The 22,198-nt window shown below is 37.6% G+C and overlaps 1 protein-coding gene across 6 annotated transcripts in view; it reads right to left on the minus strand.

Annotated features, from left to right (window-relative positions):
* The window catches only part of BTRC (beta-transducin repeat containing E3 ubiquitin protein ligase), a 168,995-nt gene that overhangs the window by 103,440 nt on the left and 43,357 nt on the right, over positions 1-22,198 (minus strand). For 3 of the 6 annotated variants that reach the window (XM_036085991.2, XM_036085961.2, XM_036085973.2), the window contains exon 2: positions 10,651-10,758. The exons of the other annotated variants lie outside the window; for them this stretch is intronic. In XM_036085991.2, the coding sequence (XP_035941884.1) occupies positions 10,651-10,758 (108 nt within the window). The remainder of the gene's footprint in view (positions 1-10,650; positions 10,759-22,198) is intronic. 6 annotated transcript variants of the gene reach the window in all.

Here is a 22,198-nt window from a genome sequence, read left to right on the forward strand (position 1 = left end):
TGCTAAAGGATCATATACGAAAATGCATATACTCTTTCTTAATGTCAATTTTACAGGGCACAGAATTCCAATTTAATTCATATCAAGACACAGATACTAGGTTTGCAACAAAGGTCTTGAGGATTTGAATGGTACACCTGAGAACTTTAAAAGGCAGATGACAGATAACCCAGCAGGGGAAGGTACACTGCAACATGCCGTTTCATAATGATGTACTGTATCTTAGACCCAAATAACTATTTCAAAATATAATAGACTTGGTCTCCAGAGGACTAGGCCAGAGAATATATAAAAGCTCAAAGCTACTCAACATCACTCTCAGGAAAAACAAAACTCATGGGTATCACCTCCCAACAGTAAAGTATTACAATTCTTAGAGGCCTATGCAGCTAAACAAGTGAAAAAAATTTTCCCCAATAAGGCTGTCACAAATAACCTGGGTTTCTCTCTTTGTGAAAAATGACAAAGAAGTTTCCTGAATGCTGCCTATCTACCAAGATTGCACATCTTGACAGTCCACATAAAATACTAAGTCTAGAAACTAACACAAGGAAGGACAGCAAGACAACAAAGCACTACCACATAAAGCAGAACAATAGTGAAAGACGGTACAAATGGCTGTGGCAGTCACAAAACAACCAACATTGACTCCTGAATAGCACAAAAAGAACTCCTATGATACTCCGGCCTCTACTCAGCACAAAGATGGAAGTAACAAGAAGGTAATCTTGGAATATAAAGAAAGTAATATGTACCTCAGAAGATACAGGTCAGTCTTAACTGCCCACAGGAAGAATTGGTCTGATAAGGACAGTGCATCCACAGAGGCTCCCATCACCCTTAAAGTTTTCATCAATTCCATTCTTCCAGTCTGTGCTTCCTACCCTGGGGCAACCCCAGGCCCCTTGGGGTACCTGTACTCTTCCTCTGGCCATTAGGGGTCATGTTGAACTTAAAGCAATTAGGGAAAATCCAACATTATTGAACATAAAAGCTAAGCCCTCATTATGGAGTGAAGAGTTTAACTTTTCAGAAAGACCTGGGATCGAGCCCCGCATCCGGCTCCCTGCTCAGCAGGGAATCTGCTTCTCCCTCTGCCCCTCTCCCCTGCTCATGTTCTCTCTCTCTCAAATAAATAAATAACAATGAATAAAAAATTTTTAAAAAGAATGATTAGGAAAAAATTTTAAGGAAATCTGATTGTCTCACAATAATTTGGTTTACTCTAAACATTAGATGATGATGCACATCAGCCTGTAAATTAACATTACCAGCATCAGAGGCATGTGAAAATACTCAGCAATGGAGCAATCTATTATTACAAAACTTGAAATAATTAGTGTAATTAAATAACCTAAGTGGGCATTTTGAAAGATAAATCGGTCCTAATGATTCCTCCAAGAAATACTACTTCCAGGATAAGGTAAAATGCAGCAAATTCAGTTCATCTCTCCTTTTCTTAGTGAAATTCGTATAAACAAACATTGAAAGGGTAGAAGCTGAACAATAAATTCCAATGTTAGCTAAAATGGTTTTTTAAAATCTATAATTATACTTTCTTTTTAAGAAGTGATCGTCAGGGGGCGCCTGGGTGGCTCAGATGGTTAAGCGTCTGCCTTCGGCTCAGGTCATGATCCCGGGGTCCTGGGATCGAGTCCCGCATCGGGCTCCCTGCTCGGTGGGGAGCCTGCTTCTCCCTCTCCCTCTGCTGCTCCCCCTGCTTGTGCTCTCTTGCTCTGTCAAATAAATAGATAAAATCTTTAAAAATAATAATAATAAAGAAAGAAAGAAAGAAGTGATCGTCAGGGGTGCCTGGGTGGCTCAGTTGGTTAAGCGTCTGCCTTCAGCTCAGGTCATGGTCCCAGGGTCCTGGGATCTCCCAGCATCGGGCTCTCTGCTCATCAGGGAGCCTGCTTCTCCCTTTCCTCCCTGCTCATGCGGTCTCTATCTCTGTCGCTATCTCTCTCTCTCTCAAATAAATAAAATGTTTTAAAAAAAAAAAAGAAATGATCTTCAATGATAGATTTCCAACATTTTGCACATGTACTTTAATTTTGTGCCTAATCAAGCCTAAAGGGTCACTTTCAGTATGCTTAATGAATTCCATCTTTTCTCTAGACTGTTGTTTATCACTACTATCATCATTTTAATTTTCCCAGCATCTATTCTTTCATAGAATAAGGGTAAAATGCAATAAAATAGTCAAATAATTGCACAAACATACACTGTTGTGAAGATAAAGATGTCGACATCAATGAAACTGAACTGTTAACTGGCTGGCAGTGCCACTATTTAAGAGCTTGAAATGTGCATTTGTTCATCAACAAGAGTCCAAATTCAGCAGACAAAATCCAATTCAGAGGGGATCATCATAGTGTGAGCTGTATGACAGCCAAATGTGTAAAATTTGAGGACTACCCATACATCAGATTCAGCATGTTTTCATTTTTTCCATGTAAATGCACTGTGGTCTTTGGAATGTTTAATTATCATGACTTCTTTCTGAATACACAACAGTTGTGTGTATGTATGTGTGGTACCATCAGCAATTCAATGCTTTCTTTCCTCCTGCTCTATATATGTTGACAGTTTTCTTCAAATTATTTAAGTCCATTCATTTGTTCAGCAAAAATTCATAAAGTACATACTTTGTATCAAACACTGTACTTGCCACTGGAAATATAAAATGAACAAAACATAGTCCTCCTCTCAAGAAACTCAAGTCTAGTGAGGGAACAAATGAAATAGCGTCCCAGTGCTATGACACAGGTACCTATTGCATGCCTTGGGTACAGATGCTCTAATGAGGTTAAGGGGGAGGGTGAAAAGATCAGCGAGGACCTTTATCCTAGAGGTAAAACTACCTGAGTTGAATCACGGAGATTATTAAGTAGCCAGGTAGATAAATGTGGGAGGTAGGGGGTTAGGGAGAATAGGTGTTTTCTGTAGGGTTCTCCAGGTAGGGAGAACAGAATTTGCAAAGACACAGATACATAAGAGAACACAGCACCTTTAGAGAACTGTAAATCTGAAATGGCTAAGAATTACATGAGAGGAAAGTGGTGGCAAACCACTCAATTACATGAATGGTAAACCAAGTTCAAACTATGTTCAATTTACAAACATGTGAGCAACTGCCATGAGATAAAGAGGACGGAAATCAATGAAAGTGACTGATGAATGTAGAATTTGGACAAGAACAGGACATAGTTAAAATTCAAAAGTGTTAGCTTCAATAAAGTGGTAATATCTAGGAGGACACTTAAAATATTCCTTCTTTCTTCTTGTCTGTATTTTCTACAATACTAAAATTTTAATTTTTATATAATTTTATGCTTAAATGGAATAGAAAGTATTTTAAAACTGAACTACAGGGGCGCCTGGGTGGCTTAGTCGTTAAGCGCCTGCCTTCGGCTCAGGTCATGATCCAAGGGTCCTGGGATCGAGCCCCGCATCGGGCTCCCTGCTCTGCGGGAAGCCTGCTTCTCCCTCTCCCACTCCCCCTGCTTGTGTTCCTTCTCTCGCTGTGTCTCTCTCTGTCAAATAAATAAATAAAATCTTTAAAAATAAATAAATAAATAAAAATAAAACTGAACTACATTTGCCCAGACATGCCTGTGTGTGTACATGCATGCACAAATGGATGTCATTCCAGATTAAAGGAAACTAACATGATGATTATCTTAAAGTGCAAGAATTATGGGTGATACTTTCTTGTTTATAGATTTACCAAATAATTTATATATTCTACAATAAACAATAAAATAGTTTTATAAGCAGGGGAAAATGTGTGTTCCCCGCCCCCCCCCACACACAAAATAAAGGCATTTTTTATTTGCCCCTATATGTGAACTAATGTAAAAGCTATAACTGGGATAAACATAGGTCAAATGTCAACATATGCACAAAAAAGAACTAAATTTTTTATTATAGAGAAATTATGCTGTACTGAGATTATTCATATACAATTGGGGGGGGGCATCACCTAGGGCTTGATAAGCATTTCTGTCATGGGAAAATTTTCCTTAATGATATTGTTTTCTGATAAGATTTGAATATTAGTTTATAGTGAGTGTGGTAAGACATGCTGCCCTAAAACTTCAAATGTAAAATGAAGACTTCCATATATACATTCTGAATAATCCTTAATTTTCCTAGTACTGTTCCATTTTAACATTTCACTTAGCAGATGGTAAGGTTTAGTAGACCTCTAAATATTTTTTTTTTTAAAGATTTTATTTATTTATTTGACAGAGACACAGCGAGAGAGGGAACACAAGCAGGGGGAGTGGGAGAGGGAGAAGCAGGCTTCCCGCTGAGCAAGGAGACCGATGTGGGGCTCAATCCCAAGACCCTGGGATCATGACCTGAGCCAAAGGCAGACGCTTAACAACTGAGCCACCCAGGCGCCCTGACCTCTAAATATTCTTAAACAATAAAATACACTGTCTCTCCTAAAGTCAACCCCCAACAATTTTAACCTTTGACAAGGCACCCTTGTTAATATTAAAATATTACATGGTTCATTTAGCTCAAGATTTCCCTAAAAAACTACAGCTATACTTGACACCTAAAATATTCTAAGGTCATATAAATCTAGTTATATTCTTACTGTTAGAATTTCTCTTCTTTCAGTGTCTAAAGAAAATAAAGAATCTTAATTACTCAGCTATTTTTAAGTACTTTCTCTCTACTGTTCATTCTCATTTAATATCATAGACAATAAGATCACCACTTGCTGAGGATCAGCAAATGATTCCACAAAATACATCCACTGTTAATCAACAGAAATCCTCTTAATCACCCATATACTTTCCAGGACCAACCGATGGAATGATGAAATTGAAAATATGTTCAAATTAACTATGTCCTCATAGAATCTATTTAAACAATATTTTCAGCATCTTTTCTGTCACTAGCTTAAAATGTATGGTGTGAAATGTTAATAATCAAACCATCCCAATATTGTCATTTCCATCTGAGTTACTGATGATAATCCAACAGACTCAATAATGATTCTAAGGCTCTTCTTTTTCTATTGTCATAGAATTTTGACTTTGAAGGTACTTCAAACTTACTAAAGGACTGCAATGATTTCAAAGAAAAAAATACCATGAAGCTATTACCAGCTCACATCCTTAAACATATTTGGCAATATTACTAAATGAGTATTCCTTCTGGGGTAACTACTTTGAAGATATACTTGACTGTCTCTCTTCTTTAAGTTTTTATTTTAATTCCAGTTAGTTATCATACAGTGTAATATTAGTTTCAGGTACACAATATAGTGATTCAACACTTCCATACAACACCCAGTGCTCATCACAGCAAGTACCCTCCTTAATCCCCATCACCTGTTTCACCCACCACCCCCAACCTCCCCTATGGTAACCAGTTTGTTCTCTATAGTTAGGAGTCTGTTTCTTGGTTTGCTTCTCTCTCCCTCTTTTTTTCCCTTTGCTCATTTGTTCTGTTTCTTAAATTCCATATGAGTGAAAGCATATGTATTTGTCTTTCTCTGACTTATTTTGCTTAGCATAATACTCTCTAGCTCCATCCATGTTGCTGCAAATGACAAGATTTCATTCTTTTTTATGGTTGAGTAATATTCCATTGTATATATATACCACATCTTCTTTATCCATTCATCAGTCGATGGGACACTTGACTATTTCCATTTGATTGTCTCTTTTTAAGTTAAAAATACACTTTATTTTATGACCCAGCAATTCCATTCTTAGGCATTTACCAAGAGAAATAAAAACAGATGTCCACAAAAGGACCTGTACAAACTCAGAGTAGCTTTATTCATAGTAGTCAAAAAAATGGAAACAAGCCAAATGTCTATTAATAGACAAACGGATAAATTGTGGCACAGTAATACAATGGAACATATTCAGCAATAAAAAAGAATAAATTACTGATAAACATAACTAAATGGACAAATCTCAAAAACATATTGATCAAAAGAAAAAAGACACAAAAGAATCTATGCTATATGAGTTTATTTATATGAAGTTGAAGAATAGGCAAAACTAATCTTTGGTGGCAAATCAGAATAGTCACTGCATAGTACTTTTTTTTTTTTTTTTTTTTTTTTTTTTTTTAAGATTTTATTTATTTATTTGACAGAGAGAGACATAGCGAGAGCATGAACACAAGCAGGGGGAGTGGGAGAGGGAGAAGCAGGCTTCCCGCAGAGCAGGGAGCCCGATGTGGGACTCGATCCCAGGACCCTGGGATCATGACCTGAGCCGAAGGCAGACGCTTAACGACTGAGCCACCCAGGCGCCCATGCATAGTACTTTTACATCTTTCTAGTTTGGATTTAATTTTATTCACCTTTTTAGATTTTTATTAATGTAAAATTTACACTCAGTGAAATACACAGATCTAAAGTGTACTCTCAGATGAGTTTGACAAATCTATACATTTATGTAACCTCATTCTCAAGATATAGAACATTTTCATAATCTGAGAAAGTTCCTTTCACTGCAGTCTGCTGAACCCAGAGTCACAATGATTTTTTTCTCCCTCATCTTTTCCTATTAGTTTTGTAATTTTAGCTCATATGTAGGCCTATGATCCAATCTGAGTTAGTTTTTGTATATGGTGCTATGTACAGTTGAGGTTCATTATTTTGCACATAGATGTCCAATTGTTCCAACATGATCTGTTGAAAAGATTGAGACCAATGCATTTTTTTTTTTTTTTAAGATTTTATTTATTTATTTGACAGAGAGAGACACAGTGAGAGAGGGAACACAAGCAGGGGGAGTGGGAGAGGGAGAAGCAGGCTTCCCGCAGAGCAGGGAGCCCGATGTGGGGCTCGATCCCAGGACCCTGGGATCATGACCCGAGCTGAAGGCAGACGCTTAACGACTGAGCCACCCAGGCGCCCCGAGACCAATGCATTTTAATGTAACAGAGCACAAAAAGTTTATTGATATGGTTTCAGATTCTACACTGCAACTAATCTTTAAGAAATTACAACTAACTGAAAAGGGTATTAAAGTACCTCTCTCTTTTTAAACTACATTTCTGTGTGGTTGGATATTCTCCATATATTCAAAACACTACATCACAACAGATTGAATGCAGAAACAGAAATGAGAATCCAGCTGTCTTTTATTAATCCAGACATTAGAGAGATTTATAAAAAATGTAATACAATGCTAGTCTTAATTTTTTTAGAAAGGTTATTTTTAATAAAATATTTTATTTGTAAGGTTTTTTTTAAAGATTTTATTTATTTATATGAGAAAGAGGGAGAGTGAGAAGGAGAAGCAGACTCCCCACTGAGCAGAGAGCCTGATGTGGGACTCGATCCCAGGACTCTGGGATCATGACCTGAGCCGAAGGCAGATGCTTAACCAACTGAGCCACCCAGGTGCCCTAAAATATTTTATTTGTATTACCATGTGATAGGGCTTTTTTTAAAAAAAGATTTTATTCATTTATTCATGAGAGACAGAGAGAGAAAGAGAAAGGCAGAGGCAGAGAGAGAAGCAGGCTCCCCGTGAAGCAAGGAGTCTGATGCAGGACTTGATCCCAGGACCCTGGGATCACGACCTGAGCAGAAGGCACTTAACCAACTGAGCCACCCAGGCGCCCCAGAATGGGTTTATTATAGTTACTTTAAATGAAGTAATAAATTAATACTTAAATTTTTCCTCAGTTCTAATTTCAAATAGTAAATATCAATAGATATAACCCATATAAATAAAAGCACTTTGGTGTCCTCAATAATTTTTAAGAATGCAAAGGAGTACCAGACCAAAACCAAACTGCCACCATCTCTCTCTTCAATTACTGAAATTGTCCTTAAAATAGCTAGAGTAATACATCTAAATGCAAATCTGGGGGCACCTGGGTGGCTCAGTCAGTTAAGCATCTACCTTCTGCTCATGTCATGACCTCGGGGTCCTGGGATGGAGCCCCGCATCATGGGGGAGTCTGCTTCTCCCTCTCCCTCTGCCCCTCCCACCTCCACTCATGTGTATGCTCTCTCTCTCTCTCTCTCTAATAAATAAATAAATAAATAAATCTTTACAAATAATAAGAAAAATTAATGCAAATCTGATCAGACCAAACTTGTATTTAAGTCCTTTCAACAGTTTACTGTTCTTCTTAGCATCAAGGCTAAGATGACCCACAAATCATTTCTGCATGATCAAGCTTCCCAGTCTTTCCTAGCTCCATTCTCCTCCTTCTCTGAAATAACAGTCTTTTTTCAGTAGAGTCCTTAAATGCACCAAGCTCCACCTGTCCCCAGGGTCTTCTCATTGCCTCTTCCTTAGGCCTGAAATGTTTCCCTCTCCTCCCTTTTGCCTAGTTAATTCCTACTCATCCTCAAGACCTTAACTCAAACATTACCTGATCTTCCTTACCCCCACCCTCGGATTAGATCAGGTTCCTCATTTATATATTCTTATGGCTCTCTGCACATTTCTCTCATAGGATTTTTCAGTTTGGGAGTTTATACTCTGGGGGTTATGTGATTTAATAGAAATACAATAATTATACATATAACCATTTGCCTATGCGTCACATGCATTTTTCTAAGATCAACAGTTCTCTTCAAATTCTCAAAGGAGTCCATGACCCCTGTGTAGGGAAGAACTAACCTTACCCAGCGACAGGTCTGGCCTCTGCCTTTGGCTACTGGGAGGTGGTATCTAGGCCTCGGGAACTTCTTACCTAAGAGGGTGTCTTTCTTTGCCTGAGGATTTTGGCCACTGGACAAATGTGACTTACAGTGGAGGCTTTGAGCCATACTTTATCAGTTCCAATCCTGAGAGGAAATGGAGACTGAAAGCATTAGTGTGACCTACAGAAGGGGCTAGATACTAACAGTCAGCCATGCAAGCAGTTTGTAATTGGGCCCCCCAAAAATTCTAGACACAAAAGACTTGGGTAAATTTCCCTAGTTGGCAATCATGTACTATGGCCAGGTCATGAATCCATGGGGAGATGATGAAGTTCTAAGTTTGGTCCCCTCGAGAATCTGCCCATGTGTCTCTTTCTTTTGGCTAATTTTAACCTGCATTCTCGCCCTGTATTAAATTGTAAGTATAACAGCTTTCAGTGAGTTCTGTGAGTCCTTTCTAGTGAATTATCAAACATGAATGTGGTCATGGGGGCTCCTAGACTTGCAACTGGTGTCTGAAATGAGGGCGGTCTTCCAGTGACTATTCTCTTAGACTTTGTAGTTTGGCTAAACTTATTACAACCTCCAAAAGATTAAAAACCCACAGGTTAATCCATGAGCTCCTCAACAGCAGAAACTTTATCAATATGACACGTAGCAAAAGTTTAAATACTTGAAATAAATTGATACTGTCAGGATAGCACTATTCTCTAACAACAACAGCAATAATATTACTGATGATGAAGATGGTAACAACAGCAGCCATTTACTGCATGCCTCTACTGTAGTCCCATGTACAGATGGGGAACAGAAGGATGAGAGTGAAATGACTTGCTCAAGATCATACTAGTGACAAAGACAGTATGTGAGCCGTGATTTAACTAATGCTAGAAGCCTATGCACTTTCATATATTGTATCTCCTAAGACAAGCAAAGGAAGTTTAATATTATGTTTTACAAAGGACATATAGAAATATCTAGCATTATCACCACTAAAACAGTATCATTAAGGACCAGCAATTGTTAGCACAGTTCAGGAATGGAGAATACTTAACTTCCTCTCTTTTAACTAAGACTATAGTCATAAGCATTCTGATGCTTGCTTACAGCTTGCATTTGAAATTCTTCTAAATAGAGTAAGAACTACATAGGTTAAAAACAAATAAAAAGCTAACTTGTGTATTACTATTAAATGTGAAACACAAACTGCAAATACCTGAGGTGAACAGATAACATTTCTGCCAAGAAAATCACCATATATAGTACCCTAATCTGTAAGATATGGACATCAAGCTCTTTCTTACATGTTTCTCTACAAATGTTCCATTCTCTCTATAGATTTCTCTCACAGCCTAGATTGTCCTAATAGCCTCTAAGAAAGGCTAAAGGAACTAGAATCTGTCAGTTCATGCAAGACCAGCTGGACTGTTTCAAGCTGAGTATCGTACTCAAGGTCTTAAAAGGCCTTTCCACCTTGAAACTAGACCTGTTAATTAAGAGATAATTAAATGCAGATCTTACCCCAAAATATATAGAGGAGTATAATAACCAGGAGACACTCTGAATTAGAGTACTTTTTATTTTTAATAATCATAAGAAAAACACAAGAAGGTGTCAAGGCAACTGGTTGTAATTAATTGATTAATTACATTATTTGGCTTTATGTAAGTCCAGAGCAAACATTACATAATAAATGCTATTGGTTGAAATTACTTTAAAATTCACTATCATACTTGTACTAGATATGAAAACCAACAGTCAACTTGTGCTGTATCAATTCTGGCAAACCAATCACAGTAATAAAAATGTCTTACGAGTGGATCAGTCTGGGTCTACATTAAAAATGAATCGTTAAAGGAGTACTGAGTGATGTGAAATACAGGCAATATGAAGGAGAGAAAGTGAACATAAGTAGAGCATAGGAAGGAAGGAGGACACACGAATGAAATCAGACACACACACTAATGCCCGCAAATAACCCACAGAGACAGAGAAAGTACCTGGAAAGCTGTGAGTGCGCCAGTCCCTGGGTTATACAGGCATCGCAGCGAAGGCATGCTGTCCGCCAGGCTGGAGCAGCCCAGCCACAGAGACCTGGGCATAGAGCACTGCAGAGAGAGGACAACTATGAGATGGGACAGTATGAGACAGGATGGCACAGATTACAGGAATTTTCAAGGCTTGGCTGAATGCAATATTCCAGTTGCAGCTGGCCTTTATGACAGAAACATATTCAAGAAACATACTACTTACTATTTCTAACCCCGGAGAGAACCTTGAAAAGGGCACTAGTGGCCAAAAGGCAAGCGGAAAGAAAGGAGGTTATAGGTAAAAAAAAAAAACAAATAGTAAAAAATTTTTGTCTCTGTTCTTTTATGTATGAGTCTAAAGGAAATCTACTTCTTAATCCAACTAATCAATTCTTTTCCTCTGTGTACCTCATCTCCCATAAATTCACCACAGGGTGAAATACTGTAAAGACTAAACAGAAAAGAACACTTCATGGTAATTTCCTTATTAGGAATGGTAAATTAGAAAACAAAATACAACAGGAAAGTTGTTTTTTTTTTTTTTAGAAGGTGGGGAGAAGGAAAAGAGAAAGTGTTATACCCCCACAGCTTTGACAGCAGCCAACTCTGCACGGTTTGCGTATGTTTTATGTATCTTGTCAGTCTGCTATTCATTAACCAAAATGCATAGTTACCATAGCAGCTGCCTCTTCCATCTTTCCAGATGGATTGGGGGGTGGGGTGGGGGAAGGACAACCCAAACAGAAGGGAAAACAACAACAATGAAAGAAAGAGAGACAAGGACAGAAAAAGAGAAAAAGAACCCAAAAAAGTTGCTGGTATTAAAATCTTCTAAATAAAAAGGTATGTGTGAGTATAAATATACATATAATGTATTCAGTAGCGAAAAGGGTAGAAATGATGATTTCTAGTAATACTAATTAAATAGTATTAGTGTTATTGCTTCCATAGTCTTATAAAACACTGTATCTTTTAGAAGAATTTTTACATTCTTCAAGTTTCTCTAAATGTATCCCAGGCTGAGGTTTGGTCCATCAACAATCTAACAGTACTAAAAAAACTAAATACCTGATCATAGCACATATAAAAACAGCAATACATATTTTAAAATATAGCAGTGAATACACGTAGTATTAAACTGGAAATTTTAAGTCTTAAAGTATTGAATATCATCATGGGACTTTTTATTCTTAAACTATTCTAGTTATAGAAATTAGTATTAGGAAACAAAATATGGTATCCATTGGTCACACTCTCTATAACTGATGTAAGAATAGTGTGCTACAAAGGACTCCAAAAAAATAAAGATTTTGTCTAGATCCTGCTTTGAGGTCATTATTTCCTCGTTTTATAGTTAAGGTGACTAATGCCCAAGAAAAATCAAAGTTTTTATTCATGATCATGAATTCAGAATGTAGAGAAGTAGGAACTGGAATGCTGGCCTATTGCTTCTTAAGTACAGAACTCTTCTTCCTGCCTCCATCCATCCCTAGGTCATGTGGAGACATCAGACTTCAAAGAAGGGTATTTGCTAAAGACATCACTGGATAACACACCAACCACAACAGCTACACTGCTTTGAACTATTACAACAATCTCCTAACTTTGTTCACTGTTTCCAATATTTCTTCACCTCAAGCTATAATTCATTTTACGAACAGCAGCTAAATAGAATAACTGTGTTCACCTTACTATCACGTCACTCTCACCAATAATTCATAATGGCTCCCTTTATCTATTGTATGAAATCCAAGCACTCTATTGATCTGATCTTTCCCAACTGCCTACATTAACTCACCTTCTCTGTCCTTCCAATTGGCCCTGGCTCTCAAGCTAATAACTAACTTGATGTTTTGTTCAAATACCCATCTTAGTCCCATCCTGTGAACTTGTAATTTCCTTCTCCCTTTCACCCTGCCAATGTACATCTCTCATTTACTCCAACTTTCCTTAGAACTTTTTATACTAATTTCGGTCTTATCCAGTAGTTCTCAGGAAGAGAGATTCTCATGTTGTCAGAAGGCAACAAGGAGAAGAGAAAGGGAGAGCAGGACAAAAAAGTTTTTCCTTAAGAATCACTGTTCTCCTATTACTGCTCTACACTGGAAGCATCAAGTTCTTCACTAAAATAATTTTTATAAGTAAATGATGTTAAAAATGTCTAAGTCTAATGTTTTTAGTCATTCATCCAACAAGTATTTATTTATTTATATGTATATATACATTTTCCTTGTACTGTTCTAGGCATGAGGGACAGAACAATGAACAAGAGATAAAAATCCATTCTAGTGACATTCTCTCAAACTTAAATTCTTCTATGTTTAAAATCGTTAATGTAAAAAACCACAACAACTTGTTGTTAGTGAGTTTCTCTCATGGTTAATGAGAGACACTGCATATTATTAAGCAGCTGGTTAAAGTTCTGTGGATGCCAGGCATAAGAAAGTCTCATTCTGAAGGTGGGACTGAATTTCAGAAAAGTAGTAGATTGAGAAAAAGTGAAAATAAATAAAAAGAGAGAATGAAAAAAAAGAAGAGGAAAAAGGGAATGGTAGAAAGAAAAAGCAGCAGGCACTGGAAGACAGCTTCACTTCTCCCCTTCCCTTCAGAAGAGGTAGATGGCTTATGCACTTTTAGCCATACTGAAGCCACCTACAGGATCTCTTTCTTTTTATTAAATATGCATATTTGTGAACACTCCTTGGTAAGTTTTTAAGGCATTCCTCTTTGAAATGTTTCATCTCCTTCATTCTATATTAGATCCTGTGTTATTGTTGCAGTATGTCCTTGATTAATTATTATGACTTTCTTTACTATTAGTCATTTTAATGCTCTTCCTTACTCATTTATTCCTTTCCTCCACCAAACTCCTAGGAATTTGAAAGGACTTACCCTATCCCCTTAAACTAAAATTTCAAAATAAAATTATAATCAATAATGAGCCACAAACACCCAGGAAAGCCACTGGATATATTGGTATGATTTCTAAAATAGCATTAACTTGCAAACACCACACAGAGGATGCATTTTCGATTATTACAAGACAATTGGTGTGGGTATGAAAACTGCACTTGCATATAGTCAGATCTGCACATTATCATAAGATTTTATATATTATAGCTCAATTTAAAAACTAATTTTCAAATTGGTTTGTATTGTAACAATTAATCTTACCCATACTGGTAAATGCCACTTAAAAACACTGAGAAAAAAATATAATCACAAAATTAATGGAATAGGCTGTAACTTCTACTCTACCTCCTTCCCTTCTATACATTTAGGAGCATTTTCTAAAGGAAGGGGAAAATCAAAAGAAATTTGGGCAAGAAGTAACAGGGTGAAAAGGAGCATCATTTTGGTTACTATTCTTATATATTCTGTATATTTCAGGGCCATCCTGACTCATCAATTGCTGACAAAGATCTAAGACTTTTTCTGTCCTCCCATGTTTAAGATGTAATCCCCTTTAAAACTTACCTTTAAAAACCTGAAAAGCACAAATCGTTTTCTACTTAAAATTTAGGCTGCAAAATATTTAAATTTCTAAGGTTTTTTCTCTACACTTAAAAAATGTTTAATTAAAAAAAAAGCAGGTTCTAAACTAAACTGCAATCTAGCAAATACATTCTCACGTTTAAATACTTAACTTCTATTAACTGTTAAAGGACTGTGAATAACCTATTCCTTAAATGTTTCTCCTGCACTATCAAAAGCTACAACAAAGTTTGGATCACACACGTGCCTTCATCCTGTCTACACAGCACATATCTGTCTTGTCAGCTCATTCCCACTTGACCTCACTCCAACTAACTCTACTTTGCAAAATCAAAGAAAGTTGAAGACTATAATAATTTATTACAACTGAAGTTTGTTATCCAATTGAATAAGTTTACTAGCTTTTGAGAAGCAGACACAGCATTTTTAAAAAATGCTTGAACATGCTTTCTACTACGTGGAAGAATCAGAAAGAGATTGAAATGTTGCAACAAAGGGTCTCTCCAGTGCTTCAAGAAGAATATACTATCTAGTGCCCTTCAGGTTCAACAGCACAAATTCATTTTCACAGAGAACAGTGAAAACCTCGACTCCTCCCCCTACTTGGCTGCCGGGAGAAAAGTCACAGTTCCTCTTCACTGATAGAGGGCCCTGCAGGCAAAGGGCTGGCCTCAGCATTTATTACATGAAAGCTGAATGACAAAATCTCCTAAACTCAGGTCCCTGTTGGTCAACTTCTAGGAGTAATAGAAGCTATAATAATCAACAATAAAAAGATTGCTGCATTGAGAGTTTGTGTATCCTTAAGCCATGGAATAGAAGAATTCCCTTTTTACTACTATATCAACTAAAAAGTCAGTCCAAGAGAACTACAGTATTCCACAGGCCATGTAATACATTCAGACTCTACCTATACAAATTCAATGATTGCCTCTTAAGAATCCCAATTTAGTTCAACGACTTCAAAAATGAAACTCTCACCTGTCAGATAGGATAGTCATGTCTGCCTAGCCTTACTGCACAAGGTTGTGGTAAAATTAAAATAAGAATGCAAAGGAAAAAAAAAATGTAAAGTGATGTCATTACTAAGGCTTCCATGAATGTCACTTGTATTTGAAAATGTTCTGGAAGCCATTATGAACTGCAGACCATAGAATCAATAAAGTCATCCGTCAATCAAATACTTATTCTTTACCAGAATGGATACACATGGAGTACGAAGAGAGGAGAACCAAAATTTATCAGGCATAAACTGTGCTAGACCCTCTAAATACATTATTCATTTAATGATTACAAACCCTGTCAAAGAGTTATTAATATTTTCACTTTAACAGTAAACTCAAGTTCAGAAGAGTTACAGTGACCATATGGCAATAACAGAAGACCCCAATGTGTTTGTTTCCCCTAAACCCAAAGACTCACCACTACAAAGACCTGCTCTCAAGTACTCTTTCTTAGGGAGATTAATTAACCAACACAAACAGTAACTGCAAGGAAAATACAATAACATACTAAATTGTATTTGACAGTAGCTGCTATATAAGTTTAATTAAAATTTAGAAAAGTTCGGACACAGGCTTTAATTTTATTGTAGCACTTGTTACTATATGTAAATTAATTACATATTTGTCTCTTCTACCAGACTGTATTCCTCAGAGGTATGAGTCATATCTTTTTTTTATCTCCAGTATCTGGTCATAGTAGATACTCAATAAATGTGAGCTTAATGATGAGAGATCACTTATAGCTACATACCAAAAAGAAGGAAGCAATTTTTACTTATGGAATAGGTAAGAATACTGATAAGATAATAATGGTTACTTTACTAAGACCAATCTTACCAGACTGGAAGGTCTTACTAGAACAGTATTAGATAAAGCTCTTTCCACAATTATCTTACTCACTGCAAAACAATCTAGCATGGTAAATAAGATCCAAAGAGGTTAAATAAATTAACAAAAGTTGATAGGCACCCTAGCAAGCAGTAAAGATGGGATTCAAAACTAGATATTCTGGGTACCTAGGACAGTGCCCCATAAAAATGGCACTTAAAAAGGACTTAATAGGACTTAACTAACTATAAGGAAAGAAGGAGGATGAGTCAGAAATAACTATGAGTTTTCAAACTTGAATGACTAGAAGGATGGCGGTAACACTGATAGACACAGAGGAAGGAAAGTGAGCTAGATAAGCTCAGAAATCATTAATATGACATAATACACCTCTGGTATATGAGTAAAAATTTGGAATGAAAGCTTGGCTATAAACCTGTAAGAATTATATAGATATGGGAATCACTGATTTCTGTGTAAGTTGTGATGTGCTAGGTTTAAAGCATTTGCTGTAAAAATACTAGTGAGGGGCACCTGGGTGGCTCAGTCGGTTAAGCATCTGCCTTCGGCTCGGGTCATGATCCCAGGGTCCTGGGATCAAGCCCCACATCGGGCTCCCTGCTCGGCAGGAGGCCTGCTTCTCCCTCTCCTGCTCCCCCTGCTTGTGTTCCCTCTCTCGCTGTCTCTCTGTCAAATAAATAAATAAAATCTTTAAAAAAAAAAAAATACTAGTGAGTTGTTTTTTTTTTTTAAATAAAATTTGGTTCCTCTTCCCTTGTTTCCTTTCCTACTTGAAGAATTCAATTCGACAGCCATTAAGTGAGTACAGGCTAACTAGGCATCAAGCTGAGTGGTAGACGTGGTTGCAGTGGCCCAATACATGCTTTTGGAGTCCAAGAGGTATGAGAAAGGTGTCCCTGAGGTGGAAGAGGCCTGGCATAGAGCTTGAGAGCCCAGGCTGGGTGAGGGAAAAAATCTGCACAAGAGGGTGGCCTGACATGGGGTACTACAGCCCTAGTGGAATGAGGAAGGCTTCCACATGGCGGACCAGAATGGCAGTGAGCAGTATGATGAGGAATGTGATGGGGCAGGGCAGTGCAGGGGGGCAGGGCAGCTAGGGTTCCCAAACTGAGCAGAAGACATTCACTGAGAGTGAAGGGATGGATACTAGCCCAGCACTGAATTTCAGACCCAGTGGCATAAGCAGGGTGGAGGGGCAATGACCCAATACAGTGTTTCAGACCCAGTGGGAGAAGAGCCCAATGCAAATAGTGGGAAACCAAAGGGGTAAGGAAAGCATCCACATAGAGTATGGGGCAGGGAATAAAGAGCCCTCTAACAGCAATAGGAGAGGAGCTATATAGGAGGATGGATCAAATAAGAAGATAGATCAAATACTGAGGATAGTAAGAGCAAGATTTCTCCTAATCAAAAAAGAGTTACAAATACAGTAAGGAAGAAAAATAGAATGAATCCTATGTTACTGAACTAGAATTGAAGAAATTATTGTGAGCTCAAAGCTTACAATACATAGAGAAATTTCTAGGTAAATGATATATGTGTATGTGTACCCAAATACAGGTTTCCCTTGCCATCCAAAAGTAGAGTGTTCCTGGGGCACCTGGGTGGCTCAGTAGGTTAAGCATCTGACTCTTGGTTTCAGCTCAGGTCATGATCTCATGGGTCGTGGGGAACCCCATGTCAAGCTCCCCACTCAGCGGGGAGTCTGCTTGAAGATTCTCTCCTGCTGCCACTCCCCCACTAGCACGCGCATGTGCACATGCTCTCTCCCTGAAATAGATAAATGAATCTTTAAAAAAAGAGAGAAAAGTACAGTGTTCCTATGAAAACTTTCAAAATCCAAAATGGCATAAAGCAAGGAAGGAATTGCCATTAATTTGTATGGAAATATTTTTTAGTGTTCCCAGACCCAAAAAATAACCTCTCTTAACGACTTTCTGATACCTTAGGACACATCTTGCTAATGGACACACCAAATAAAGGGAGATAAAGCACAGATGTTCACAGACACAGTTCAAACTATGGAGCCTTGATGCTGGGATGTGAGTGTGGTTCTCAGAGGAGCTTGGCGGTGCCACTCTCACTGCTCAGGGTGTATGCTGCCTCTACGCAAAACAAACACTGAATGCTATTTTCACTTTTCTCCTTTTTTCATGAAAGTGAAAATCCCCTTCAGATTTCTTCTGGATAGTGAAAACAGGTACTAAAGCAGGTCTTTTGTAAAAGCAAAGTGGTATAAAACAGGGGATACATGTACACAAAAACACACCCCCAGCTCTATCAACTGAGAAGACCCACTAACAAGTAACAAGCTAACAGCAATGAATACATTTAATGATCCTAAATATCACTCTCTAAACTGCTTAGAACAATGGCTGATTCCAGGACTTGGGCAAGGAAAAGTTTAAGATGAGCATAGAACATGTTCTTGTGGTACTCAAAGGGTGATGGAGACATGTCAAGATGACACACGGGCCAGCATGAAAGGCACTCACAGGCTAAATTTGGGACAAATTGAACATCAAAATAAATAATGACAATAATGGATTATAACTGTGGTAGGCAAACTTTAACATGGCCCTCAATGATCCCCACCTCCTGGCATTCATAATCCTTGTATAATCCCATCCCCTTGAGTGTGGGACAGCCTAATACCTTCTAAGTTACATTGTAACTTCCATCTTGCTAAGGGACACTACTGCCTTCTCAGCGTGGATATTTTAATGAAGCAAGTAGTCCATGTGGCAAGGAACTGAGGGTGGTCTCCAGCCTACAACCAGCTAGGAATTGAGGCTCTCAGTCCAGTGACCCTTGAAGAAAAAAATTCTGCCAAAAAACATGTAAGCTTGGAAGTGGATTTTTCCTCAATCAAGTCTTCAAATGAGACCTCAGTGCTGGCCAACACCTTGACTACAGCCTTACGAGAGATGTTGCAGGAGAGGACCCACGTCAGCCATGCCCAGACTCCTGACCCAAAGAAACTGCAAGATAATAAATGTGTGTTGCATGTTATTACTAGCCACTAAATCTGTGGTATTTGGTATGCAGCAAAAGATAACTAATAAAATAAGCCAATGAGTAAAACAGAAACCCATGACTCTATTAGTAATAGAATAAACTGAAAGTTTGATGAGGAACATGATACTTGAATAGTCTCAAAATACCTCCCCACATAAATACTTATTACAAATGAGAAAACAGTAACTTTACAGTGGAAAAACCTGGCTGACATCTTAAGCAAGTGGTCAGCATTAATATCACCAATAATGAAATAAATTAAAATCATATGTCATCTGATAGAATACAGTAAGAACAACACAGCATCACCTCTATGATATTCTGCCAAAGACAGATAACCTGTATCTAATCATAAGAAAACGTCAGAAAAATCCAAACTGAAAAGCAATCTACAAAATAATTGGACTATAAACCTCAAAAATGTCAATGTCATCAAAGTCAAAGAAGGACTGAAGAACTATCCCAGACTGAAAGAGACTAAAGAGATATGACAACTAAATGCTACATATGATTCTGAACTAGATCCTTTTGCTTTATTATAAAGGACATTGAGATTGCTAGAAAAACCTGAATAGGGTCTATAGATTAGTTGGCAGTCATGTAACAATATTAATTTCCTTATTTTGATGGTTATTAACAGGTTATGTAGGAGAATGCCTTTGTTTGTAGAAAATACACATCAAAGAATTCAGGAGTGATGAAAAATCATGTCTGTACCTTACTCTCAAATGATTTATGGCAAAATGTTATTTGCATTTTACTTGCAACTTTTCTGTGAGCTTGAAAATGTTTTTAAAATAATATGAAATTTTAATTAATGAAAATAATACTGGGATTTTGCTTCAGCTATGGTGTATTAATTTTATCAGACTAAATTTTATGCAGAAAAAAAACAACTATAAAAGCTGAATAAAATACAAAAAGCTATTTGAAGGCATCAGAGAACAACTAATGCAGCCAAGACTTTAGGAGCCAAAATTTTAGGCAGAACGGAAATGTACTGTGGTGAACCTGACATTCCATATACAATTTCCCCCTGGGCATTTGCTGACGTTTGGGCCTATGTTTTGCGTGCAAAGAGTCAGATTTGAAAAACCAGATTTAAAGCATACTTCAGCAATCTCATGGTGCTAAGGTGCCAAAAACTGGCATACAGAGCCCATCAAGGACAAGATGCCCTGGTTAAAAAAAAAAAAAAAGTTAGGCTTTCAGTTGACACCATGAAAAGGCACCAGAAATAAAGCAGCCTCAATCAAACCAAAGGGATATGTCCATGAAAAAGATAGTAAACCTTCTTAAGGAAGCTATCATTTAGAGTCTCCATCATTTTTATTTCTTTAAATGTTTAGCATTCAATACAAATTACCAAGAATTCAAAGAAAAGGGATCATCTCTTTCTCAAATAAATAAGATCTTTAAAAAGAAGAAATGAATGAAATATAACTTCCAGGGAAAAAAAGGTACAATGTCTAAAATGGTAATTTCATGACATGGGATTAACAGCTGTAGAAGAAAAGATTAGTGAACTTGAAGAAACAGCAATATGCCAAATAAAGCACTAAGGAAAAAAACTGAAAAAACTGAACATCTCAATGACCTGTGGGAAATAATCAAGCAATCCAACATATGTATAACTGATGTCCCATAAAGAAAATTGGGGGAGGGGTACCTGGGTGGCTCAGTTGGTTAAGTGTCTGCCTTCAGCTTGGGTCATGATCCTGGGATCCTGGGATCGAGCCCTACACTGGACTCCGGGCTATTGGGGAGTGTGCTTCTTTCTCCCCCTCTGCCCCTCCCCCTGCTCATGAGCTTGCCCTCTCTCTCTCAAATAAATAAAATCTTTAAAAAAAAAAAATGGGGGAGTTGGGGGGGAAAGGAAGCATAAAATATATTTGGAAAAGGATAATAGATACAATCTATTGGTGAGGATATGGAGGAAAAGGAACCCTCATGCACTGTTGGTGGGAATGCAAATTGGTGCAGCCACTGTGGAAAACAGTATGGATGTTCCTCAAAAAATTTAAAATAGAATTACCATATGATCCAGTAATTCCACTACTGGGTGTTTGCCCCCCAAAAACAAAACCACTAATCCAAAAAGATATATACACCCCTATGTTTACTGCAGCATTATAACCAATAGCCAAGATACAGAAGCAACCCAAGTGTCTACTGACAGATGAATGGATAAAAAAGATGCAGTATATATATACCATGGAATATTACACAGCCATAAAAAAGAATGAAATCTTGCCATTTGTAACAACATGGATGGACCTAGACAGTATGATGTTGAAGGAAACAAGCCAGAGAAAGACAAATACCATAAGATATCACTCATATGTGGAATTAAAGAAACAAAATAAATGAATAAACAAAAAAAAGGAGACAAACAAAAAAGCAGACCGACTCTTAAATACAGGGAACGAACTGGTGGCTGCCAGAGGGGAGATGGGTAGGAGAATGGGTGAAACAGATAAAGGGAATTAAGAGTACACTCACCTTGATGAGTGTGGAGAAATGTATAGAATTTAGAATCATTATACTGTACACCTGAAGCTAATGTAACACTGTATGTTAATTACACTTCAATTAAAATATATATATATATGGGGGCAACTGGGTGGCTCAGTTAAGTGTCTGCCTTCAACTCAGGTCATGATTTCAGGGTCCTGGGATCAAGTCCGACATCTGGCTCCCTGCTCAGCAAGAAGTCTGTTTCTCCCTCTCCCTCTTCCCCCCACCTTCCACTTATGTGTATGAGCATGCCCTCTCTAACAAATATTTAAATAAAATCTTTAAAAAATTTTTTTTAAATATATGAAAAGTGCCAGGCTGCCTGGGTGGCTCAGTCGGTTGAGCATCTGGCTTCGGCTCAGGTCACGATTCCAGGGTCCTGGGAACGAATCCCGCATCGGGCTCCTTGCTCAGTGAGGAACCTGCTTCTCCCTCTGCCTGCGGCTCCCCCGCTCCCCCTGCTTGTGCTCTCTCTCTCTGATAAATAAATAAATAAAATCTTAAAAAAAAAAAAAAAAAAATATATATATATATATATATGAAAAGTGCCAGAAATATTAAATATGTGGATGGGACTGGAGGAGATTATGCTAAGTGAAATAAGTAAAGCAGAGAAAGTCAATTATCATATGGTT

Source organism: Halichoerus grypus, chromosome 7, assembly GCF_964656455.1.
Source record: "Halichoerus grypus chromosome 7, mHalGry1.hap1.1, whole genome shotgun sequence".
Classification (NCBI taxonomy): domain Eukaryota; kingdom Metazoa; phylum Chordata; class Mammalia; order Carnivora; family Phocidae; genus Halichoerus; species Halichoerus grypus.